The 23418-nt window shown below is 38.4% G+C and overlaps 1 protein-coding gene across 5 annotated transcripts in view; it reads right to left on the bottom strand.

Moving 5' to 3' along the window:
- Positions 1 to 266: 266 nt before the first annotated feature.
- The window catches only part of SERPINI1 (serpin family I member 1), a 72381-nt gene continuing 49229 nt past the window's right edge, over positions 267 to 23418 (bottom strand). For all 5 annotated transcript variants that reach the window (XM_086674667.1, XM_025914037.2, XM_025914036.2 and 2 more), the window contains 6 exons: positions 22467 to 22661; positions 20580 to 20784; positions 14949 to 15046; positions 2297 to 2383; positions 821 to 910; positions 267 to 585 (listed from right to left, as the gene is read on the bottom strand). In XM_086674667.1, the coding sequence (XP_086530793.1) occupies positions 509 to 585; positions 821 to 910; positions 2297 to 2383; positions 14949 to 15046; positions 20580 to 20784; positions 22467 to 22661 (752 nt within the window). In that variant the 3' untranslated portion in view covers positions 267 to 508. The remainder of the gene's footprint in view (positions 586 to 820; positions 911 to 2296; positions 2384 to 14948; positions 15047 to 20579; positions 20785 to 22466; positions 22662 to 23418) is intronic.

Raw genomic sequence — 23418 nt, 5'->3', positions numbered from 1 at the left:
AAGTTTTGTCATAGAGCCTACAGAAGATATTCAGTTTATACTCTTTTATACTACACTATGCACCATCTTCAGAGAAATAACAATTAGAATTTCTGTGGAGAACCTGTCTTCAGCTGACTTGTTATTGCTTATTATGGTGGTGCTAATTTACTTTGGCTCTTTGCTTTTGCCTGATTATGAAAGATTTCAGAGGTCCACAAAATCAGTTCCCAAGTTTTACCTAGAAGTATCCTTATACTACAATTTATAAAATGAAAACAGAGCTGTTCACATGATCAATATGTACTTTTATTTTAAATAACAGCACAACAAACACAGTGACACCACAGGACCATCACCTCAATGAGACTGATAACATTCCTTGACAAGTTGGCTTATAATTTACATACATTGTTTTTATCTGGAGCTATTTTTAAATAGTATCATAAGATATACTGTAAAACACAAATCTTAACTGTACCAGTTGCACACATAATGTGTTTGGTTACTATTTTACATATGAAATGATTCAAAGTTCCTCAAAATCATGTCCACTGGTGTTCATTGTTTCAGGATGCATGACCCGGCCCATGAATAGGACTGTACCTGCATTGGGTTGGAAGTGAACAGAACAGGGTGTGAACAAAAGAGTGGGATATTTACTTTCCTTCTTGCTTATAATTAGCAGTGTTCTCAAAATAAAAATATAAATAATTCTCTTTAAAAAAAAATTGAACATGAGAAATTATCTGATACATAATGTGGTAAAAATGCTCTCAATTTTTTAAAAATTATCTCTCTTTGGCCTATAGATACAATTCGGTGCTCATAACAGACTTACCTGTTCTCCTGTTCCTGATAAGAAAGAAAAATGGATGGTCGACAATAACTTGAGGATACAGCACAGCCATCCTACTAATTGCAATCATTCCTACAGTGCAGGGAGAAAGTAATTACATGTCTGTGGATGTGCAGAGACTAATGAGTAATTTCTCCAAACCATCTATGTTTAATGCAAAGGCAACAATTTCCAGGAAAACAAGATTTTAAAGACTTAGAGGAAAAATTGTAAAGGTGCTAACATTTCTATTCGATCTTTAAACATACCATACACACACATACAGTTTCCTATCTCCACTCCACCAAAATACCAGAAAAAGTTATTCTGCCTGTTATTCTGTTTCAGATGAAGACACATAGCTTTATTAAAACGACCTTTGAATTAAGGAAAGGGGGAGAATTAACAAACACCCCAGACAAAAAAACCAAGTTTCTTTATATCCTCGAATCATTATTTCTTTTGTCTAAAATGGGGATTTTCACGTGGGAAGTCATCAGGCTTTTAGTAAGTGGCTAGAACGGCAGTGATTAAATGGAATATACAGCAGGAAGGGAGGCATGATGTTTCCTACAGCTGGGAAACCGAATTCCCCTGAGATCCTTATTATGGGGTAATCGCGTTATACTTGCTACAGGGTGATTGGTTGTCAGGAAAAGGTCAAGATCAAACTGTGTAAGATCTTAAGCTTTCTTGATGCCTAAGACTACCGTGTTTCTATTTCTTCCTGAAAACAGTTTTAACTGGTGATATCCTTTTAGTGGACAAATTTACGGAAAGTTAAAAAATGATATATTACATTTTGCCAAAGGAAGGCAAAATCCTACTAAAATTTGAACATAGCTATTGAACATGAGATTGAAACAAATCCAAAAACAAAAAAACAAAAACAAAAACAAATGGGAAAAAATTCAATGGAGAAATCATTCTCCTTTAGGGAAATCAGAACATTGAAAACAATCAAGGACATTTAACATTTCGCTGGGAACACATGATGTAGGTCTACATTTTCAAATTATTTATATAGAAGTATTTTATGAACATCATTGAGTTACAGTTATTTAAAATAATTTATTACACCTTGTTTATGGATGTGCTTTTAAAAAATCAAGACTGTTGACAAAATGAAGAACTAGTTTCCACAAATGTTTAGGTAGGAAGAAAAGTGTTTAAATGGGCAGCAAGAAAATATTTAAAATATCGAAAGAGGCAGCACAGCAGGGAAATGTCTTCTACAGAGCTGTCAATGTCCCCCTGCCTCTCCTTAGAGGTGGGAGTTCTCCAGTATCAGGGCAATGGAGGACGTGTGTACTTCATACTCTGTTTAGAAAACTCAGCATTAGCTTGACTTCTGAGTTAGAGCAGAGTCAGTTTTTTTTAGCTTGGGTCTAAAAATGACCCCCACCCCCTACCCAAGATGATTTTAAAAATACACATCTAAAAAAGACAAGAAGATTTTAGAAAACTCTATCTTGGCACCTGAGGCAGCAGCAGCTTCTGAGCCTTCTTCATTAACCTCTATGAAGGACTTGTGAATTGCTTTGGAAAGAAAAATCTCTTTGTTATCTGCAAAACAAAAAAACAAAAAAAAAAAAAAAGAGAGAAGAGAAGCATTTCTTCAGTGTCAGAAAGAAGGAAGCATCTTACCCTTTATTTAAACAGATTTGGGAAATATAAGTGACTTAAGATACTGATGTAAAACATAAGAGATCATGTTGTAAGATTATATTATGATTTCAGAGAAGCCTTTTCAGATTTGCCCTTATTTTATATTCTCTTGTTCGTGCTTCCCTTCATTTATTTGTATTGGTAATTTTCCCAATGTTTATGTCTTATATTGCCAGAGGAAGCAGGAATGTGGCTCTGTTTTTAATAGCAACTTCAAATTAGTTCATAATTCAAGATAAAACATCTCACACATTACACTCCAATCTGAAATTTTAAAGCACAAAATGAAAACAGGTAGAAATCCAGATATAGCCAGAATAAGAAATGTTTAAAAATCTGATCTCTAATTATGGTGATAATAGAAATATCCTTGGCAAAGAAAAGCAAAATTGACTTCTAGGTTGTACAAACATGAATATGTAAAAAAGTTACTTCCCATTCCAGTTAATTGGTTTATCTGAGGGTTCACAAACATGCTTTATCCTAAAGTCAGAGGAAACAACACATTTTCAGCATTAAGAGGGCTGTTTTTCCCTTTAGGTTGTATTTCTAGTTATGCTTACTTTTAAATTAATGGCTGTTATGCGCCCAGTTGTGTTCTCTCAAAATTCATCTGTTGAAGTTCTAGCCCCTGAGACTTCAGACTATGAGTGTATTTAGAGATGGAGTCTTAAATGAAAATGAGTTTATTAGGGTTGGCCCTAATCCAATATGACTTATGTCCTTGTAAGAAGAGGAAATTTGGACACAGATAGAGAAGACCATGCATGATGGCTAATTTTATGTGTCAACTCAGCTGGGCCAAGGTATTGGGTCAAACATTATTCTGGATGTTTCTGTACAGATGTGGGGTTTTGTTTTGTTTTGTTTTTTGTGGATGAGATTAACATTTGAATTGGTGGACTTTGAGTAAAGCAGATTGTCCTTGTGATGTGGGTGGCCTCTTCCAATCAGCTGAAGGCTTTAGAAGAACAAAGACGAAGTCTTGGGACTTTTCGCTGAATCTCTAGCCTGCCAGTCCACCCTGAAGATTTTAAATTTCCAAAGTCACCACAAGTATACAAGCCAATTCCTTAGTAAATCTCTCAGTTTCTGTCTCTTTCTCTGTATAGATACAGATAGTTCTCTCTCTCCAAACACACACACATACACACACACACACACACACACACACACACACACACACACACATCCTGTTGGTCCTATTTATCTGGAGAACATTAATACAATATGGGAAGACAGCCACCTATAAGCCAAGGAGAGAGGCCTGAGAAGAAACCAACCCTGAAGACATCTTGATCTCAGATGTCCAGCCTCCAGAACTGTGAGAACACAAAGGTCTGTGAACCCACGCAGTCTGTGGGACTTTGTTATGGCAGTCCCAGCTTTCAGACTTGGGTTTCCAACTTTTGTCCCCAAAGTTAAAACAAAATGAACGAAACATAGCTCAAATACATAAAAAGGAAAGTAGCATAAGGAAGCAAGATAAAAGATTACTCAAGTTTCTGCCACCCCCCTCACCCCCTTTTTCCATTCTGGGAGGTCTAATTCAAATTTAAGATAACCTTGTTGCTGATGCAGTAAAAGCACAGGGGATTTCCCATTAGGCTGTTTAGTAAGACTTTGTAAGTGACCAAGTCCTACCTACAACAGACATTTTCCTTTCTAGTTTTCAAAAACCCATAATTATCTTACACTGATAGGGAATAATGTTCAACAATATTTTTGGTACATCTTTCACGCAGCACCTGCTTATTTTGAATCAGCCCCAAGACAACTGAGTGCCAACTCTGAATATATTTTTAATAGGGATATTACTTCCTCAGCTCATATTTAGTATTAAGATATAAACACTGCATTATGAAATAGTCTCACATATTATGGTATTTTCTCCTAGAATGCACTTGGTAACTAGAAGAAAAATAAAACGCAATAGACTTTTACATTAAACAATTAAGTATAATTAGCTCCCTCAAATCCAGAAGACTCATTTTTTTCCACAACAAATAGAAAGAACAATACAAACTGCATTAAGCAACTAGTCAGATATATTTAGCTGACAAAACAAATACATGAATTCCAAGAGAGTAAAACATATTAACTATTTACTAGTTAACTGATGCTGTATTATTTTCAGATTCTGCTGTCCATTTTCTTCAGTTTGCCAGTTAAGGTAGGGTCATGCGTCAAGAGGCGGTATGATGGCCCTGGATGTAAAAGTGAGACAACGTAGTTCCTAAAGGGTGATGGGTGTTCACACTGCCGGCTAAGCCCTCTTTACATATTCGGAGGGGCATTTTCAACGACAGCAAATGATACGGTAGCCGCATCAATTTGCACAGAGGAAACTGCCTCCTAGCTCTTGAGTCTGATCTTTTGACTACACTAGACACCTTGAAAGAAGGAATTTCATCCCTTTCACTCTGGTTTCTGCCACAAGGGTCTTCTCCTCCAGTCACCTAACCTCTTATATGCCCTCATTTACCCACACAGAATGGTAGGGAGATGGAGAAGAGGGATACTACAAGGCACCATGGCAGAAAGATCAAGAAGGCAAGGATGCTGAGGGTTCGTCCTACAGAGTGAGTCACTTAAAAGATAATGAAGTGGACAGACCTTTAACAGGATTCACAAAGAAGAGAAATTACCCAAATGAACAATATTAAGGCAAAAAAGAACATGTGTCCTAAGATAGAGAAGAGAATTTTTAAAAATCACAAAAAATACTTTGTACAATTTTCTGCAGATAAATGTGAATCAACTTTATGAGGTGTAATTTATTTACCATGCACTATATATATTAACAACACAATAATTACAATACAGGAAAACAAAAATATATTTTACAAAACAACACCACATTTGTTAAGTTTTGATATATCTTTGAACCCCTCTCCACAAATAAGATACAGAATATTTCTATCTCCCCTAAAAGATTCTTGTGCTTCTTTATGCAGATAGTTTTGAAAATAAAGAGACTTGTCAGCAACTGGACAATTTTATAGGAATATATAAATTATAAAACTGAACAAAGAAAAAAATAGAATATCTGAATAATCCAGTAACCATTAAGATAGTTGAATAAGTAGACAAAAATTTCTCCCTCCTCAAAATTAAAGACTCCAAGCCTGGATGGTTTCCTAAGTGATTTAACCAATCCCCCAAAGAACAGATAGGCTTCTCTGTTATAAAACCATTTGAAACTCTAGAAAGAGAATAAAAGCAATCTAAGTCATCTATGGATACTTTTACCTTGATATAAAAATTGACCCAGGGCAGTCTAAGGAAAGAAAATCATAGGCCAAACTCACCTGTTAACATAGAGGTAAACGTTTTTTTGCTTGTTTGTTTTTTTAATCAGAACATTAAACCCAGCAACATATGCAAATACTTTTTTCAAATGAGGTTTCAAGGGATGTCCTAGTGTGTAATGACACAGTGGTTGAGAACTGCCCTAACTGACCCCATTTCACATTAGGGCTTCCTCCAGGATGATCTTATCGAATAGAAACCAGTTTATGCCACTACTACCCGACTGAAAACCCTTTCTCCCCACTCCTGCTGGCTCTGCCTCCCGCCTTGCCTTTGGCATACTGTGTACCCACGAACCTCGGGGTGCAGTATGGGGGTCTCCAGGAGATTGCCTTTGTGCCGTTCATTTAGTATGCTTCTCGCCATGCTCTGTGCTCCAGATTATTTGCATAGCAATAATCTAAACATACCATACTTGATCCCTTCTGTGTCTTTGTTTCCCCAGAAACTCCCTTACCCCTGTATAGTCAGATACCTAATCTACTTCTGAAGCTCAGCTTTGAGCCCTGTTGGGCTTTTCTGCTCTCCTCTGACTGCTATTCATCACTAAGGTAGAACTAACCACTCTTTCCCACTGAACCCAGCGTCTTATTCTACTGAAGCCTTTATATTTGCAATATTTCTCTCTTCCTGAACTGTCAAATCCCTTAAGGCAAGGATTGTGTCATTGCTCTTGATGTCCCTGGCTTCTGACGTTTCGTGGGCCTAGTGACTGAACTAACGTTAAGAAAAGAGAGTTTCCTGGTAATGTGTGAGTTTCCAGTACTTAACCTAGCACGAACAGGAATTTAGTAATCGTTGAATGAAAGGGACTCGCTATTTCCTACTATAATAAGACTTTGGATACGTCACTCTATGGCCGTCATGGCCACAATTCTGTTCACAAGCATGGCTATAAAGTTTATTCTTGTAATAGATAAAACATATGACATTCATCCAAAGTGGATGCTCTAGGAAAATTGACGGACAACAGCACTAGACAGGGAGAGAATGCAAGGACCACACGCAGACTAAAAACTTAAAAATCCAGTCGTGGAGGGGCGCCTGGGTGGCGCAGTCGGTTGAGCGTCCGACTTCAGCCAGGTCACGATCTCGCGGTCCGTGAGTTCGAGCCCCGCGTCAGGCTCTGGGCTGATGGCTCAGAACCTGGAGCCTGTTTCCGATTCTGTGTCTCCCTCTCTCTCTGCCCCTCCCCCGTTCATGCTCTGTCTCTCTCTGTCCCAAGAATGAATAAACGTTGAAAAAAAAAAAAAATTAAAAAAAAAAAAATCCAGTCGTGGAGAAGGAGCTAAGGGAACGGGATCCAACAGGCCGGTGGCCTCATATATATTTCAAAGACAGCAAAATAAAGATTGAATCCAATGTTCCAACTCCAACGGACAGCAAATGTCTGCAGATGTACATGAGACCTCAGGACACTTAACTTTCAGAAACACACTGCCCCATGAGATATACCAGTGGGAGAAAAAGTAACAGATAAATCACAGCACAAATAGCGGAGGGAAAAAATAAAATGAAACTTTCTTCTCTCGGGACACACTGCAAGCAGTCACCTTAAAATATAAGCCGAAAGTGGTTTCAACAAGAATGGGACTTGCCACCACCCAGTCTGGTCATGCAGGCACCTACTAGGCAAGTTCATGGCTTCTTATGCTTGCCTCCAATATTGCTCATCCTCATGTAATTAGGTGTCAATCAAGGCCGTCTTTCTCGCTAGGCCATACGCCATACACCTATTCCTTCAGGGCCTAGACCTCGCTGTCCAATTTATCTCCTACTTGCCATGCTTTGCACACTGCCAGGCACCAAGTAGGCACTCGGCTATTTGGTGAATCAAAATGTGAGGGGGAATTAAGGAGATTTACACTGATGAGCCCGTCTTACTGACTAGAGAAAAGTTCACTGTTCTCCAGAAAAGGAAAATAAATAAGTCAAAGGCAAACAAAGCTACACGCAAAAAAAAAACTGCGTATGCTGGCCCCAAGCAGTCCTCCCCTTCTGGCCGCAGCAGACATTGCTGCCAAATAACTAGTCCTGCTTTCCTCTGGGCAGCGTGGAGCCGGGCTTTTCACAAAGGAGAAGATGGGAAAGGGGCCAGCAAGCCCTAGGTTTACCAGAGAAAAGCTGGGCAATAATTCAAGCTCTTCTGCAGAAAGCAGGGCAAAATACTAAGGCATTCATTCAGTCACTGAGCAAATATTTATCAAGTACTCTGTTCATAGGAGATATTGTGCAGGAAACCAAAGCTCTAAGTATCTGTGATTAACATAATGTTGGCAGGATGGCCATCATGCGAGTGGATGCCACTAGCTCCCTTGTGGCACTGTTCCTAAACACAGCCAATTTAAATAGCTTTCTGCGTCACCAAGGACATGCTTAAAATAACAAAATGAAGAGCGTTCCATAACAGAACCCGAGAATATCAAAAGCGTCTCTGTACTTGAGTCGCTAAAATATTTTTAGCTTCAGCCCCACCTATGAACTTTAGAAAGGTTCGTAGAATTTGAGTTCCTCCAAGGTAGGAAGAGTGTTTGTTTTTCTGGAGAAGTTTTGTTATAGACCAGCAAATATTCATTCATCTGTCCATTCGTGCGTTCATTCAGGTACTAAGCACCTCCCATGTGCCATTGTGGATACGCTGGATATACTATAGTAAACTAAAAAGTTCCTTCCTAATGGGAGGAAAGCAGACATGAAATAACAATGACAATAAAAAAGCAAATCAATAAATGGCCACAATTTCAGGGTGTGGTGAGTGTTCCTAAGAAACAAGATGAGGTGAAGTGTTGGCTGGTGACGGGGGCAGGCAAGGGGAGCTACTTGACTCAAGGTGTTGGGAAAGGCCATCTGAGAAGGTGGATTTGACTGAGACCTAAAGTATACAAAGGAGCCTGCCACAGGAACACCTGAAGGCAGTTTTCGGCCGAGGGAAAAGCTAGTGCAGAGGCAGATAGGAGCCAGGTGTGTTCAAGGACCCAAAAGAAGGCCTGTGTGGCTAGAGCACAGAGAGTGAAGAGGGCCGGACGTTTGAGAGAAGCCTCTACACCTGGAGTGAGGCGGGCCCATCACCACTTCCTACCCAGCCAGCATCTGTCCTGCTCTCCACACCATGCTGGGCTCTGAGGACAGAAAGTCATCTATGCCACAGTCCTTGCTTCTGAGGAGCTCCGAGGACAGAGACAGGTATGTGAACAGACAATCTAAGGAAAAGGTAGAACCTGTGATAGCACATTGCATGATGACAGGCCAGATGAGGGAAAGTGAACCATTTGGAAGGGAGAGACGTCAGGGAAAGCTTCTTGGAGGCGGTGCCATTTGGGCTGGTTCTTGAAGGTAAGCAGAAAAGAGCCAGAGAATGGGGCAAGGACATCCCTAGCAGAGGATTATATCGCAAATGAGACAAGCCTCGGCAAAGACTTGAAGTCCAATTGGATCCTGGGCAATGAGGAGGCGGGGCATGGCAGGGGATGCGCCTGATTTTAAGAGCTTGAACCACGAGTCTGGAGAGACTGGGCTTCATCCAGAAGTAACAGGGCACTACTGCTTTGATTTTAGGAGATAATCTGCGGCAGGAGCTGTAAAGCGTGAATCAGATGAGCAAACAGCTACGGGCAGAAGTTCAAGTTAGCTAGCTGTTACAACAGTTCAGGCAAAAAAGTAGGAGGCAGAGTGGAGGTAGGGCACCGGAAGACAGTTGCAGCCCTCTGGCTTACAGGTGCAAGGAGAAGAAGAACAAACAAGGGCAGGATGTAAGAGTCAGTCCCGCATAAATCTCAGCACTTCAGTCTGACCGGAATGTGGCTTTTGCTGTGTCTTCTTAATTCCTTTACTTTATTGGCTCCTTTATTAAAGCTCGTACTTTGTGCTGAAGGATTTAGTACTCTCTTTCTCCTTCCCCTTCCACCTTCCAAGAGGATTATCTATTAATCCAAATGCTGACAGTCATTCATTTCCATTACAAAAATAGCCCTACTCTATAACAGGATCCTCACTGCCACTAGATGAGCATTTTAAATCGAGCCTGAGAAGAAAATGATTCTCAGCACTCTCTAGATTCCATGTTTATTGTATGAGTCTTTACTGTGTTTTATGTTAATGGAGTTTAGCGTCAAAAGCAATGGACATCAAATTGAGATTAAAAAAAAAATAAGCACAGTAAATACACGGCATTTCATCTTATTCATTTCTTCTTTCAGTGAGTACTAGCCAGAAAGCACAGAACTGCGTGCTTCCTAAACACACACAAGGATCAATTTGGAGAGGTTTAAATTCTAGCAGAGGATATCCAATGCATAAGTAATGATAATCTGAGATCGGGTATGTTATGCAGCATAAGGAAAAGTGCAGAATACTGTAGAATTTATGAAGGAGCAATTACTTCTGGTTGGTGCAATCACGTGGCTTGATGAAGTTGGCGATATCGAAGCTGAAGATCCGTTCGAGATCTATTTCAGGTGGGAGAGACGTTACAATGATGGGGCCCTAGGGAGATGTGAGGTGCAGAGCCAGCGGTCAGTTTGGCTGGTGAAAGCTGTATGTAAGGACTCCGTCGGAGTTAAGGTTGGAGGGAGCTGAGGTCTGAATGCCCTGCCAAGCAGCGGACAGTGCACTGCAGACTGAACAAGGAAGGCTCCGAACAGGAGCTGAGATGATCTGAGAGCGGGCTTTAAGGTGATTAATCCTGGCAGTGGTAGATAAGACAGATTAGAGGGAAGAGAGATTGCAAACCGTTTAGGAGGCTATTGAAATAGTCTGGGGCAGTGGTCATGAGAGTCTGAAATAAAGGTGGATGCCATGGAATAGAAAATGAAAGAGTGGATTCAAGAGGTCTTAGCAAAGGACTCTCAAGTCACTACATCTTTCCAGAAGCAAGAGAATGTGGAGCAGGGGTTTTTGTTTTGTTTTTGTCTTTGTTTTTTTTTCCACTGCTAAATCATATTTGCTATCTTTAAAGAAAGATACAATTTCATTGCAGAATTTAAGAACTGGTAGTATCACAATAGTACTGAAGTGTTTTCTGGGTGCTTTTGAACTTACGAATTCTACTAATAATGCTATTTTTAGAAGTTTTTCCCAGTTTTCAATATAGCATTTTAATTGAAGATGTTGTGCATACACAAGGCAAAATCCTAAACGGTATACAGTGGTACATGAAACAACATCTCCTTTTTCATCTAAGAGCCTCTGTCCTGTATTCCAGAGGTAACCATTGCTATCATCTTCTAAGACATTATTAAAAAATGTTCAACGCATTTAAAAACTGAAATACATACCTATATTCTCCTCCTCCATTTTTTTTTTTTAATTATTATTTTAGAGGGAATGCACACACATAAGAGTGAGAGCAGGAGAGAGGGGCCGAGGGAGAGAGAGCCTGATGCAGGGCTTGATCCCATGACCCCAGCACCTTGACCTGAGCCAAAAATCAAGAGATGGTCACTCAACCATCTGAGCCACCCAGGCACCCCATCCTCCTCCATCTTTTGAACCAATATGCTCCCAGTCTGCCCACTGACTTTCTTTTCCCTCTCTGCTTTCCCAATGCTTTCTCTGCTATGGGGTTTCTTGACATTTGGGACTGGATTATTCTTTGTTGTGGGTCTGTCCTGTGCAGCATAGATCACTGGGATGTAGATGCATCCCTGGCCATCTGTTGGATAGATGCCAATAGCACTCCCCAGGTGTAACAATCCACAAGGTCTCCGGTTATCGCCAAATGTTCCCTGGGGGACAGAATTGTCCTGGCTGAGAACCAGTGCTCCAATAAAGCATTTCTACCACTCTTCCTTTTATTAAATCCACTCTTTATGTCTTTCTCCCCATAAGTCTGCATCTGTTTTCAGAGTAGGTATATCTTAATCATTGCTTCATTTTTATGACATAGTACCGTGCTCACACCATCTACCTCACAAAGAGTTATTAAATTAAATGAATAGACATGGCATTGAATGTAATTAATGTTGTATATCTTAAATACCATGAAATTCTCACCATGAAATTCATTAAGGCAGGAAGTAATAATCAAATACACGTTAATAATTTTCCTGGGTATGTGCAGGGGTTACTGTCACAGACACTTTAATTTTTATTTTTATTTTTTATTAATTTGAGAGAGAGAGAGAGAGAGAGCATGTGCACATGCGCGATAGTGGGGAAGGGGCAGAGGGAGAAGGAAAGAAAATCTCAAGCCGACTCCATGCCCAGCAGGGAGCCTGACATGGGGCTCCATTTCACCAATCACAAGATCATAACCTGAGCCAAAACCAAGTGTCAGACGCTCAACCAACTGAGCCACCCAGGTGCCCTGTCATAGACACTTTAATCATCAGGGTTTTCATGTCATTTGGAGAGGAAAAAAACTGGACACCTGAAAAGGACACCAACCATGTAGGGCAGAGCATATGGCGCCCAAGTGAACAAAGCAGGGAATAAACACTATCAAATTCAGTAAAAGCAGAGGGACAAGGTTTATAGTTGTGTCAGTAAATAGTTTTTGAAAGAATGATTCATAAATTAATGTGGATGTGGATTGTGTGAGAAAGAGAATGAGAGAGAGGGAGAGGGAGAGAAAGAGAAAGGATATATTGGTTGGGGTGGGTTGACATGCTGAGTCTACCAAGGTTCTGGCAAAACTAAGGAGTTAAGAATAAAGAGTTCCCACTGAAAGCTTGAGAAGTTCACTTTAGACCTTTCATCACGTTATCCTGAAGACTCAAACTGGGTAGTGTTTGAGGATGGCCAATCCTGGATTTCCTACTGATGTTTTAAGGAGTTAAATGTTCTGAGAAATGTAATATGTAAGGTGGCCCTGAAGAAACCTCTTCTCTCCTTCCCTCCATTGTTTTATCCTTTAGTGGACATCTGCTGTGTGCCAACTGTGTGTCAGCCATGTGCCAGGTAGTGGGAATGCAGCCTCTGTTAAATTCTGACTGAGGTTTGGTCAAATGAACAGAGACTTCACATAGAAACTATGTGAACTCCGAGAGATCCGAGTGTGATTTCAAATTTCTGAACCATCTGCATTCATAATACATATTTATTCTCTATTGTCTCTGTACATACTAAAGGCAATTAAATATTACATCATAAACCTCCCAGATTTGCCAACATTTTAAGCTACACTGACCACAATAATTGATTTGCCACTGCAGTGCTACTCCCTCAGGACCGAGAAGGAGCAGATACTCTTATGTGTGTGAAGGAACTGCCTCGATGTTTGGGTGAGACAGTGAGGAATCTCTAATAAAACAGAAAATAGAGCCACGGTAGGAAAGCGGAATGTAATTATCCAGCTGGAATTTGGCCAGTGTGTTATACAGATTCTCTCAATTCCTAAGGAAGGGAGCATAAGAAGGTTTAAATGATACTATGCTTGAGCCACAGATATATTTCTGACTCAAGCACAAAAGTGTCCATTAGCTTGTGAGTCTCCCCCAGTCCTACCTCATTCACAATCCCACTGAAGAGTTCAGAGCCCTAGGAGCGTGAATGTAAGCCAAGAAAACCTTTACTCGGGCAAAATTCACATTTCTCCGATGTGGACAGGAACATTTATATAGTAGACAGCTAGAAAAGCTCTACTGGTGTTTTGAGATGTAGGCTCTCTAATCGGGTAGAAGTTGTGGTATCAGATACGTCAACATCATCTCATTGCTGAGTGCTGCTTAGAAAACAATCCGTCCAATTCTAAATCTGGGAGGCAAGGCCTTTTTGACTATAAACTCTTTGAGAATTTCCTGAAATCTATGAACCTATCTCCACTCTCTCTTTTTCTGCGTGTGTGTGTGTGTGTGTGCGTGTGTGTGTACACACTTATATGCAATTTCAGGGGTAGAGGCATCCACTTCATTGAATTCAATCCATGGATCCTCATACTCCTCATAGAAGCTCTTATTTGGTCGGCTTGATTTTCTATAGGATGCTACTTCAGGAGAGGAAAACTAAATTCTCTCCTGAACACATAAACTGCTAAGGAAACTTCTATTGCCTCAGCTCTCTCTGGTTGGAGAATTGGGTCCAATAGATTACATATAAAGAGGACTTACACACTGAGGTTTTTTTTTTTTTTTAATCTTGATTATGTCCCTCTATCTATCTATCTATCTATCTATCTATCTATCTCTCTATCTCTCTCTATCTATGATAGTTTCCATATTCCACAGAAATGATAGAACAACGTTATACAAGCTAAGTCTTAAACTCACAGGTACCTTATTTCAATGATAAGTGTCTTGGGGTTAGCTGCTTAAAATACTTCCAAAAGGATTTTACATGTTCTAAGTACTTAATGTTGCTAATATGTTAATGATTTTTACCTTGAACAAATTAGGGCATCTGAATCAAATAATTCAACTGGGTTTTCCCCCACCTTGGGATATTTAAAATAAATTACCCATATGCCAGGTATATTTTGAAGCTACTACAAAACCACTGGTTTCTTATTGAAGACTAAAGATAATCTTTACATCATCCCACTAGGTATTCTTTCAAAAAGCATTGGGGCGCCTGGGTGGCTCAGCTGGTTAAGCATCTGACTTCAGCTCAGGTCACGTTCTCACGGTTTGTGGGTTTGAGCCCCACATCGGGCTCTGTGCCGACAGCTCAGAGCCTGCAGCCAGCTTCAGATTCTGCGTCTCCCTCTCTCTCTGTTCCTCCCCCATTCATGCTCTGTCTCTCAAAATAAATAAATAAATAAATAAATAAATAAATACTAAAAACAATTTTTTTAAAGTGTTTAGTTCTTGTTTAGTTCTTACAGCAGGCATGGATTTGTCCTTTCTTCCTTCTTTCTTTTCTATATAATTTACTGTAACCGAACATATTGAGATACTAAATCACCATGTTTATTGATTATCTACTCTACAGGGCATTGTGACAGGTAGGATGGGGAATTTAAAGATATATAAGACAGGTCTTCTGGAGAATATCCATTATTGAAGATAAGACGTGGACCAGAATAATATAAACAATGTTATGACCATGATTTATAGTTTGGGGTATCGAAGGTAAATGTATTCGTTACATTTATTTGGCAAACGATAACTTTATTTTACTTCAGAACTCCATAGTAAATAGAGGGTTCAACATCATCACTTTTCAAAGCTTTTCTGAAATAATGACATTTAAAAAAAAATTGGTGTTTATTTCCTACCAGACAGAGCTGTCAAATTTGCATTTTTGATGAAAACCTCAGTTATTCCAAGGGCCTTCAAAACATCTTTTAAGTCAATTTCCTGTTCCACTGTGAACCTGGAGAACAAACACATAGCGGGAAAAGCATTTAGTTACAGCATTTTTAAAGTATTTAGTTACAGTATCCTGTTAATCTGGCACAAGAGCAAAATGTTAGATATGTTGATTTGAACAGCAAATTATGCTAAAACTGGCTTTTGACTGCAAGTATTGACTGTGCTTCAGTCAAAATACTTTTAGTATTTGACTGTGCTTATAAAAAGAGGAGATGGCAAAAAGAATAATATATCAGGATAGTATTAAATTATTAAGTAGGAAAACTATTTGATGAGGATGGTAATAGATATGGTGCAATAAATGTTTTGAGATCAAGAATGTAAAACTTGTAAATGAGTAGCTTTCAAAATCCTTTGACCTAGTAATATATTTGACTTTTTTAAGCTGTCAATGGCTAACCAAACATTTGCCCAAGGCATTTGATTCTCTTTTTAGCGTCCTGCTCAATTCCCTGTGTGTGGAGACAGCCAATCGCAGTACAATGGATACATTTAGCATTTCAACTCCATACATTCAGAGAAAGGAAATATAAAAGCTATTGTGTTAAAAATATATATATTCATGGTTATATTAACCTCTAGGACATAAGCCTGTTTTTCCTGGTAGCATCACAGAAAGACGTTCATCAATGAAAGTAAGCTAAATATTACATTTTAAAAACTATACACTTCTAAAATTATATTAGAGATTTTTTTAAGCAAAAGAATTTTAATCTTAATTTTTTTGTCCTGATGGACTTTATGAATTCTTATATGTAGAAGTGCGTCACATTTGCGAGAAGAAATAAAACATCTCTTAAAACTGAAATAAAAATGGGTTCAGTGGTCATGAATAGAATATTAATTTAAAAAATGGTTTCCATAGAAAGCTTGATTGGTCCTAATGTGGAGTCTCTCCCCAAACGATGAAATGTGTCACCCATCTTTCTAGCATAAAACAAGGCTGCATTAACACATGAATGCAGTTCTTGGAAAGCAAAGGTTTTTATTACTTTTTTAGAACAAGTGAAAACGACTAGTTAGAACCAAACGTTTCTTTTTTTTCTAAGGTGTTGGCTCTTGATCAGTAAAGATCATAAATGTCAGTTTTTGTCCTTTAAAAAGCCAAGTCTGTGACAGTCACCAAACGTTACATTAGCATCACTTCTGATGTCTGGTGACAAGGGAATGACTGCTGTCAACAAGACTCAGACATCAAGAGGTATCATCAGGGGAAAATAGTTTTAGCGGGTTCATGTTTATGGGGAAAATATGACAAATAGACAAATAAATGTATAGCAAACATATTAAACCAAGTACTGAATTTTATCTGTATCCTATACTCTAACTTGGACTTAACATTGTTCCTTTTGTTTCCTTCAAAGAGCAGGTGTTGGTTGTGAAAGTAGAGAAGGGGGATGAGTTGGGAAATACGAAATGTCTCAAAGAATACATTCAATCGCCTGATTAAGATGTTTTGTGTGTCTGCTTTACTTTTATTATTCATTGATTGATTGATCGCTTATATGAAGATTATTACCAAGAACTATTCCAAGATTATAACAGATTAATTTAAATATCACCAAAGCCCTTGGAGGCAGGTATTATTAGCATCCTCAGCTAATAGAAGAAGAAACTGAGGAGCAGAAAGATGAGATAATGTGACCAGGGTCATCCAGCTAACAAATGGCAGAGCAGGGATCCGGGCGGTACTCTGTGTGTCCTGATCCACCTAAAATAGGAAAGTGAAGGAAGAGATCAGGAGAGGATTCTTTGTACTTCTTAAGAGCAACCTGGTTTGTGTCACATTTCTGAGGTTTGCTGTTTCGGGTGAGGATGGTAATTCAGCCAGATTGAATTCGGGCAAGCTCCTTAATTTCTGAGCCTCGGTTTTGCAGTGTAGGAAATGGCCTTAGTAATTCCTGCATCATAGTATTGTTGAGGGGACTGAATGAGGTCTCTGGAAGTCTTAGCATGGTGCTGGCACGTAGGAGGCATGCAATAAAGGGCAGATAGTGTTGATAGCACTTGTGATAATGCCATTATGTATAACATTCACATTATTATAGACGTTAAGGTGTTTATATTTGCACTTCAGTAGTGGTGGAGTAATTTCATCAAATAGCTGTTGAATCCATGCTGCTTTAACTGTAAATTAGTCAAGTCTAGTGTATCTAGCGTCTTTTTTATTTTAATATCTGTAGTATCTGGCATAAGGCAATACACACAGGGTGAAGTGGAAAAAGTTTAGGTGCATTGAGTGTTCCAAGTTGAAGACAGGATGTAAACAATTTCCACTTAGCCATTTCTCATCTTTGTTTCCTTATCAAGCTATTGAAACATAGCTATTATCCATTTACTATCCCTTTCTTCTTAATATAGACCAATATTCATATAAATAATCATTGTCATCTCCCATACACTGAGGGCTCCCAGACACTATGCAAATCCTGTTATTTATGGTATCTCATTTAATCATCCTAATGATAATCTCACAGAATCCCATGAGATTATGCATTGTTGTCTCTTTTCTACAGAAGAACAAACTGAAGTTTAGCCCTAATCACACAGCTAGTAGGTGGTAGAATGAGGACATGAGCTAAATTCTGTTTGACCGCAAGGCCCCCTACCACTAATAACTAGAATTCCAACAATGGCTATTTAAAAACAATCAACCTACAGACAGATTTTTATATTTCACCCACTGAATTTAAAAAGAAAAAGCCACATCATTGCTCTTTTAAACCCAAAAGGCATGCGCATTTTAATAACGTAATCATGCATTTGCAAATTTCTGAGTAAGTTGAAGAGGTATGTAGGAGGCAGAAGCATTGGAGACAGCTGTGTAGAGCTAGTGTTAGGAAAGGAATAAATATATGTTACATATAACGAGATTTAGAAAATTTATAGGCCATTAAGAAACTAATCAAGAAAACTTCTGTAGAAAAACCTATAAAAAGCACTCACATTAAAGAACAAAATCAGATGGGTTATATATGAGTTTTCTTCTACAAACATCAAACTAAAGTGCTGTATTTCTAAGGCAATCATTTCAAAATAACAGGATGGTCTCTGTTGACAAAATAGAAAACCACTTCATGTCCATTGATTTCAAGCACTCTGATCAAAAATGACAAATCTGAGGGGCGCCGGGATGGCTCAGTCAGTTGAGCCTCAGACTCTTGGCTTTGACTCAGGTCCCGATCTCATAGTTTGGGGGATCAAGCCCCACGCTGGGCCCTGTGCTGACAGCGTGCAGCCTGCTTGGGATTCTCTCTCTCCCTGTCTCCTTACCCCTCGTCCACTCACGCACGCACTCTCTCTCTCTCCCTTTCTCTCTCTCAAAATAAATAAATAAACTTTTAAAAAATGACAAATCTGAGACTACAAAAGAGTGGAAAGATACGACAGCCAGGTACATCTGCATTCCAAGTATTCCAAGATATTTGATTTTCATTTTAGAAAAATCTTTTGTACCTTATATAATGAAGAAGGTAATGTTCATCAGAGCAAGGTTTTTAAAAAATCCTACTGAAAGAAAAGTATATATAAAGCTACCTATAGATTAACACAAGGTGAATACTAGGAGTTAAAATGTACACTGAAAAATAAATAATAATAGTGATAATAGATAATAATTATATGATGCTTATAATATAAGCATCTGTGCCAGGCATTATTCTCAAGTGCTTATTAGGTATCTTACATATATTAATATATATATATATATATATATATATATATATATATATATATATTAGCCAAACTATTTTTGCTAGCATGAATAAATTGCAAGAATATCTGGTAATCTCATTTAAATCTTAGAAATGTATGACCGTGCATAAATCTTTTGGTATTTCACTAGATTTGGTTATATCATATAGGTGGAAAATTTTTACCCTCTCCTGAATAGGGTTTTGTATTTTCGATAAAAACACAATTTCAATTCAGCATTTGATTCCTGTAGGACTTATTGTTAAGGGGGGAAAATAATAAAAATGCAAAAGTAGTTGCCCATTCTCCTCTTTAAAATACCCCATACACCTTTATAGCCTTTAAGAAAAGCATTTAAAACCTGTAAGTATACAATCTAATATAATGGAAAATAAAAGTACCTGTCAAGCAGGACAAGAATGTGGTCAAATTACAGAAATGCAAAGTTGTGTTTTCAAAGTAACATCTCCACGTGAATAAAACTATACAAACCATTTAAAACAGACACTTGAGTAAACCTAGAAAATGGCTACCAGAAAATTTTTACGTTTGCTAAAATGAGGGCACAAAAATCATCACCTTCATTGAACATTTGATGGATCGTTTCCCATTGATTATTACCTACATATAAGTATTTGAAAACCGTCAATTTCTTAAAAAAGGAAACCACATTCATCTTATCTAGCGATTTAACCTCTCTCTCTATGCATTAACCATGCAGAGGAAGAGTTCATAGAACTTCTGGAGAAATGGATGCATGGTAATTAACTGTGCCTAGTTTAGTATCAGGCATTAATATGAGCAAGCAAGCTAAAGTATTCCATAATTGAAGAGTATCTCTTAGAAAATGAAAATTTAATTTTCTTCTGCCACGTTCAATTTCTCAGTGGACAGGACCTGGAGGCCACATTTTCTAGTGAATATGGTTGAATTAGGATTTGTGATAGTTATTAAGCATTCATTTAGAATTCTGTTAAAATACCCCTAAATAACTTTGCATCCTCACAGAATTGAAGCATTTGGAGATGCTGCACTTAATTCATGGAATTTAATAAGGGAAGCATTAACACTGTCCTGAATTTCTCATATTATCAGGAAGAAGTTCTTTAAAAATATAAGGAAAAATACACATCAATATCAGGCGAAGAGGCATGGGAAGGGCATTTTAGGCCAATGCAAAAACATGCATGGAGACCCAGAGGCAGGTCAAGAGCAGGTTATCTGTAGCCTAACGACAACCACGTGGATAGTACATGCCACAAAACGTTTGTTGTGGTGTGTGGCCAGAGGCAGCATTGAGAAGAACATCGGGGCCCTGCATAGATTTTATTATTTAAGCCACAGGGAGAATTTTAAGCCTCTTCTTGCTTATTTATGGTTGCATCTTGGCACCCAGCACGGTAACGTGCTTGCGCTTCTCCCAACAGTGTCGGAGATTATTTTCTCTCCAGCTATAATCAACTTTAAATATTAATGGAATACAGAAGACTGCCAATGCAAATGATATTCAGAGACAATCTATTGAGAAATCTTCTAAAATGAAGCTAAGAATATTGACCAGGATCTGCAACTAGGTCTTGGTAAACAGCACTGAATGAATCACTAAGTGAGCTTGTGTCTGGGGGCAGGACCTCCTGAATACAAAAGAATAGTTTAAAGAAAAAAAGGAGAAGGAAGCGCAGGTGAGGAGGGGAAGAGGAGGGAAGAGTGAAGGGGTGTTGAAGAGAGTAGCTAAGACTTAAAATTCAAAAGCAGTGGCAAGGGTTTTTTCTGAATCAGAACCTCCATTGCTCTCTCTCCCTCTGAGATGTATCAGAGGGGGTCACACAGAAGCCTCTCACCTGGGCAGGTACACTTCCACTTTCTGCTTCTTCACAGAGTTTGCCCATTCTTCAATCAGCTGTGCTTTGACCAATGGCTCCAGAGTGGCCAGTGGAACTTCCTGTCTGGACAACACCAACATCATACTGATCTCCTCTCCCTCATATGGTATTTCTAGGACTTGGTAGATACCACCAGCTTCATTGGAGCCATCACTAAATTCTCCTAAAAGGAAAAGAAAGGTGATTAAAGGCCCATATCAAAGTTCAAATAAAAGTTTTAATTTGTAATAACTTTCTTCCAAAATAGTATATAGAATATAAGAAACGCAGGCATCTGAGGAAAAGAGGGTTTAAAAAAAAGAAAAAAATAGGCCCTGAAGTTCAAGTGACTCTTTGGCCTTGAAGAAATTATTTTATTTTAGAATCCCCAGAATTTCATCACATTTGTCATAATATGTTCTCTAGACTTACTTTTTATTTTTAAATGAGATACTTCAAATGAATATATACTTAAGGGATATTTTTAGAAACAACAATAAGTCCTGGGTAAAAAAATGAAGCCCAGGATCCAAGTTAGATGAAATCCACCTGATTTCTAAGAAGGGAAAAATTAACCACATAATACCTGGGACTGTATTATCACCACAGCTAAAAGTCTTGGGGCCAGAGTAGCATAGTCCAAATGAAATCGATTACATTCTACAGTAGTTATCTAGTGTATTTGTAGTGCTTAAGACCTCCAAACTAGGTAATTAGGTTAATTAGGTAATTGGCTTTGTGTTCTAATAACTCAGCTAAATTCACCAGGCTTCCATACAAAAATAAAGAAATCTTTAAAACAAATAGTCCCACCACCACCTTAAAATTTCCCTCATTTTCAAAAAGAAAATGTAATGCTTTTGTTATAAATATTTTCCTATAACTGATCTAGGTCCTTTAGACATCCCGTTAAACACTTTGGTTAAATGTTTGGTTCTTATTTTGACTGTTAATTTGATTAACTATGATTATAGTCTTTTAATTTTACATCATACTTTTAAATAGCATGAACTATTAGTTCCAATATGTACTTGGCTTACAATTACATTTCTGCTATGATAACAAATTATTACAGTTCAATATAGTGTGTAAGAAGGATTAACATCCTAACCTTCTGAAAAGTCCAATGAAATATCTTTTTTTTCTAACTTATTTTCTTAACATTTATTTATTTGAGACAGAGACAGAGAGCATGAGCGGGGGAGGGGCAGAGAGAGAGGGAGACACAGAATCCTAAGCAGGCTCTAGGCTCTGAGCCATCAGCACAGAGCCCAATGTGGGGCTCAAACTCATAAACCATGAGATCATGACCTGAGCCGAAGTCAGATGCCCAACTGACTGAGCCACCCAGGTGCTCCGGTCCAATGAAATATCTTTGAAAATAATGCCAAGGATATTGAGTTGTATCACATTTCATAGACTCACAATAAATGAAACTATAAATGAATAATTATGTCATACACAAGTCTGAAAGCAAAATTTTAAAGAAATGCTTATAATTCAAATAGTGGTGAGGAATCCAAAGCAAGAGCAGAGTGGAACATATGAGTCACTGACAACCACCCCAAAGCCAATGGCTTTTTGGAGTAACTCAGAATGTTCTTACACAGGTCAGGTGTTTGCAGATGAATAAAGCCACTCTGTGGGTGTAATCAACTTTATAAGTTAAAGAAACATATTGGAAAACTGTCAGTGCATATAATATTCACTCAGGATCTAATTAGAGAGGCCTTTGAAAATGGAGCCAAGGAAATTGAATTGTAGTCCAAATAAGATTGACATTTGTGTAATAAATATTTCATGTTCTTTCTTAAAAAGCTGTTAATATACAGCAAGACAAGAAAAATAAAAGCCAAAAGATCTTACCATAATAAAATTCTCCTTGTTGATACATCATTGGAATTTGGACTTCACTTTCATCATCTTTAGTGAAGGAAAAGGTTCTAGTATTTTCAGGTCTAAATTGTGACTTCCAGTTCCCCTTGAAATAGACAGCATTGATGAGTGTCAAATGAGTGCCAGCATCAAAATCCCTTGGGGATACCAAATCTTTCAAGAGATCTGTGCAGGAAAAAGTGGAGAGATGAAAATTCATATTAAATCTGAAGGTGAAAGGAGACCAAAAGATTACCAAACTACCGTCTGATAGAGTAATCCAGAAAAACTGTATACCATTACCAAATTTATAATAAAAATTGCAAGTATCTTGCATTTGGGATGCGTGGGTGGCTCAGTCAGTTAAGCATCTGACTCTTGATTTCCGCTCAGGTGATGATCTCATGGTTCATGAGTTTGAGCCCTTCATCAGAATCTGCACTGCCAGCAGAGCCTGGGACTCTTTCTGTCTCTCTCTGCCCCTCCCCTGCTCTCTCTCTCTCTCTTTCTCAAAATAAATAAATAAACATTAAAAAAAGAAGGAAGTATCTTGCTTTCAAAGGAAAAATGTTAAGCAAGCAGGCGAGTGCGCGTGTGTGCGCGCGCACACACAACACACACACACACACACACACACACACACACACACACACAGTTACAGATTAAGGGATCTAAAACATTCACACCACCTAAAATAAAACTGGTAGGATCCTGACACTTGAAGAAACTACGGAACCACATACAACAGAATCTCAGGTTTTACCACTTTCTAGTTGCAGTGATGCATGTAAAACTCTTAACATAGAGTAAGCACTCAATGATCATTTCAGAGTTCATTCTTAAAGAACATACACGATTAAAATGTCATCCAATTCAAAATTTCCCCCCATAAACACTGGATATCTTTCTACCAAATATAACAACTGTATTCAACTAGGTGAAA

The sequence above is a fragment of the Puma concolor genome, chromosome C2 (assembly GCF_028749965.1).
Source record: "Puma concolor isolate L17-30 chromosome C2, mPumCon1.1.hap2, whole genome shotgun sequence".
Taxonomy (NCBI): domain Eukaryota; kingdom Metazoa; phylum Chordata; class Mammalia; order Carnivora; family Felidae; genus Puma; species Puma concolor.
The sequence above is the reverse complement of the archived record's forward strand: the minus strand, read 5'-3'. Positions and strand labels throughout refer to the sequence as shown.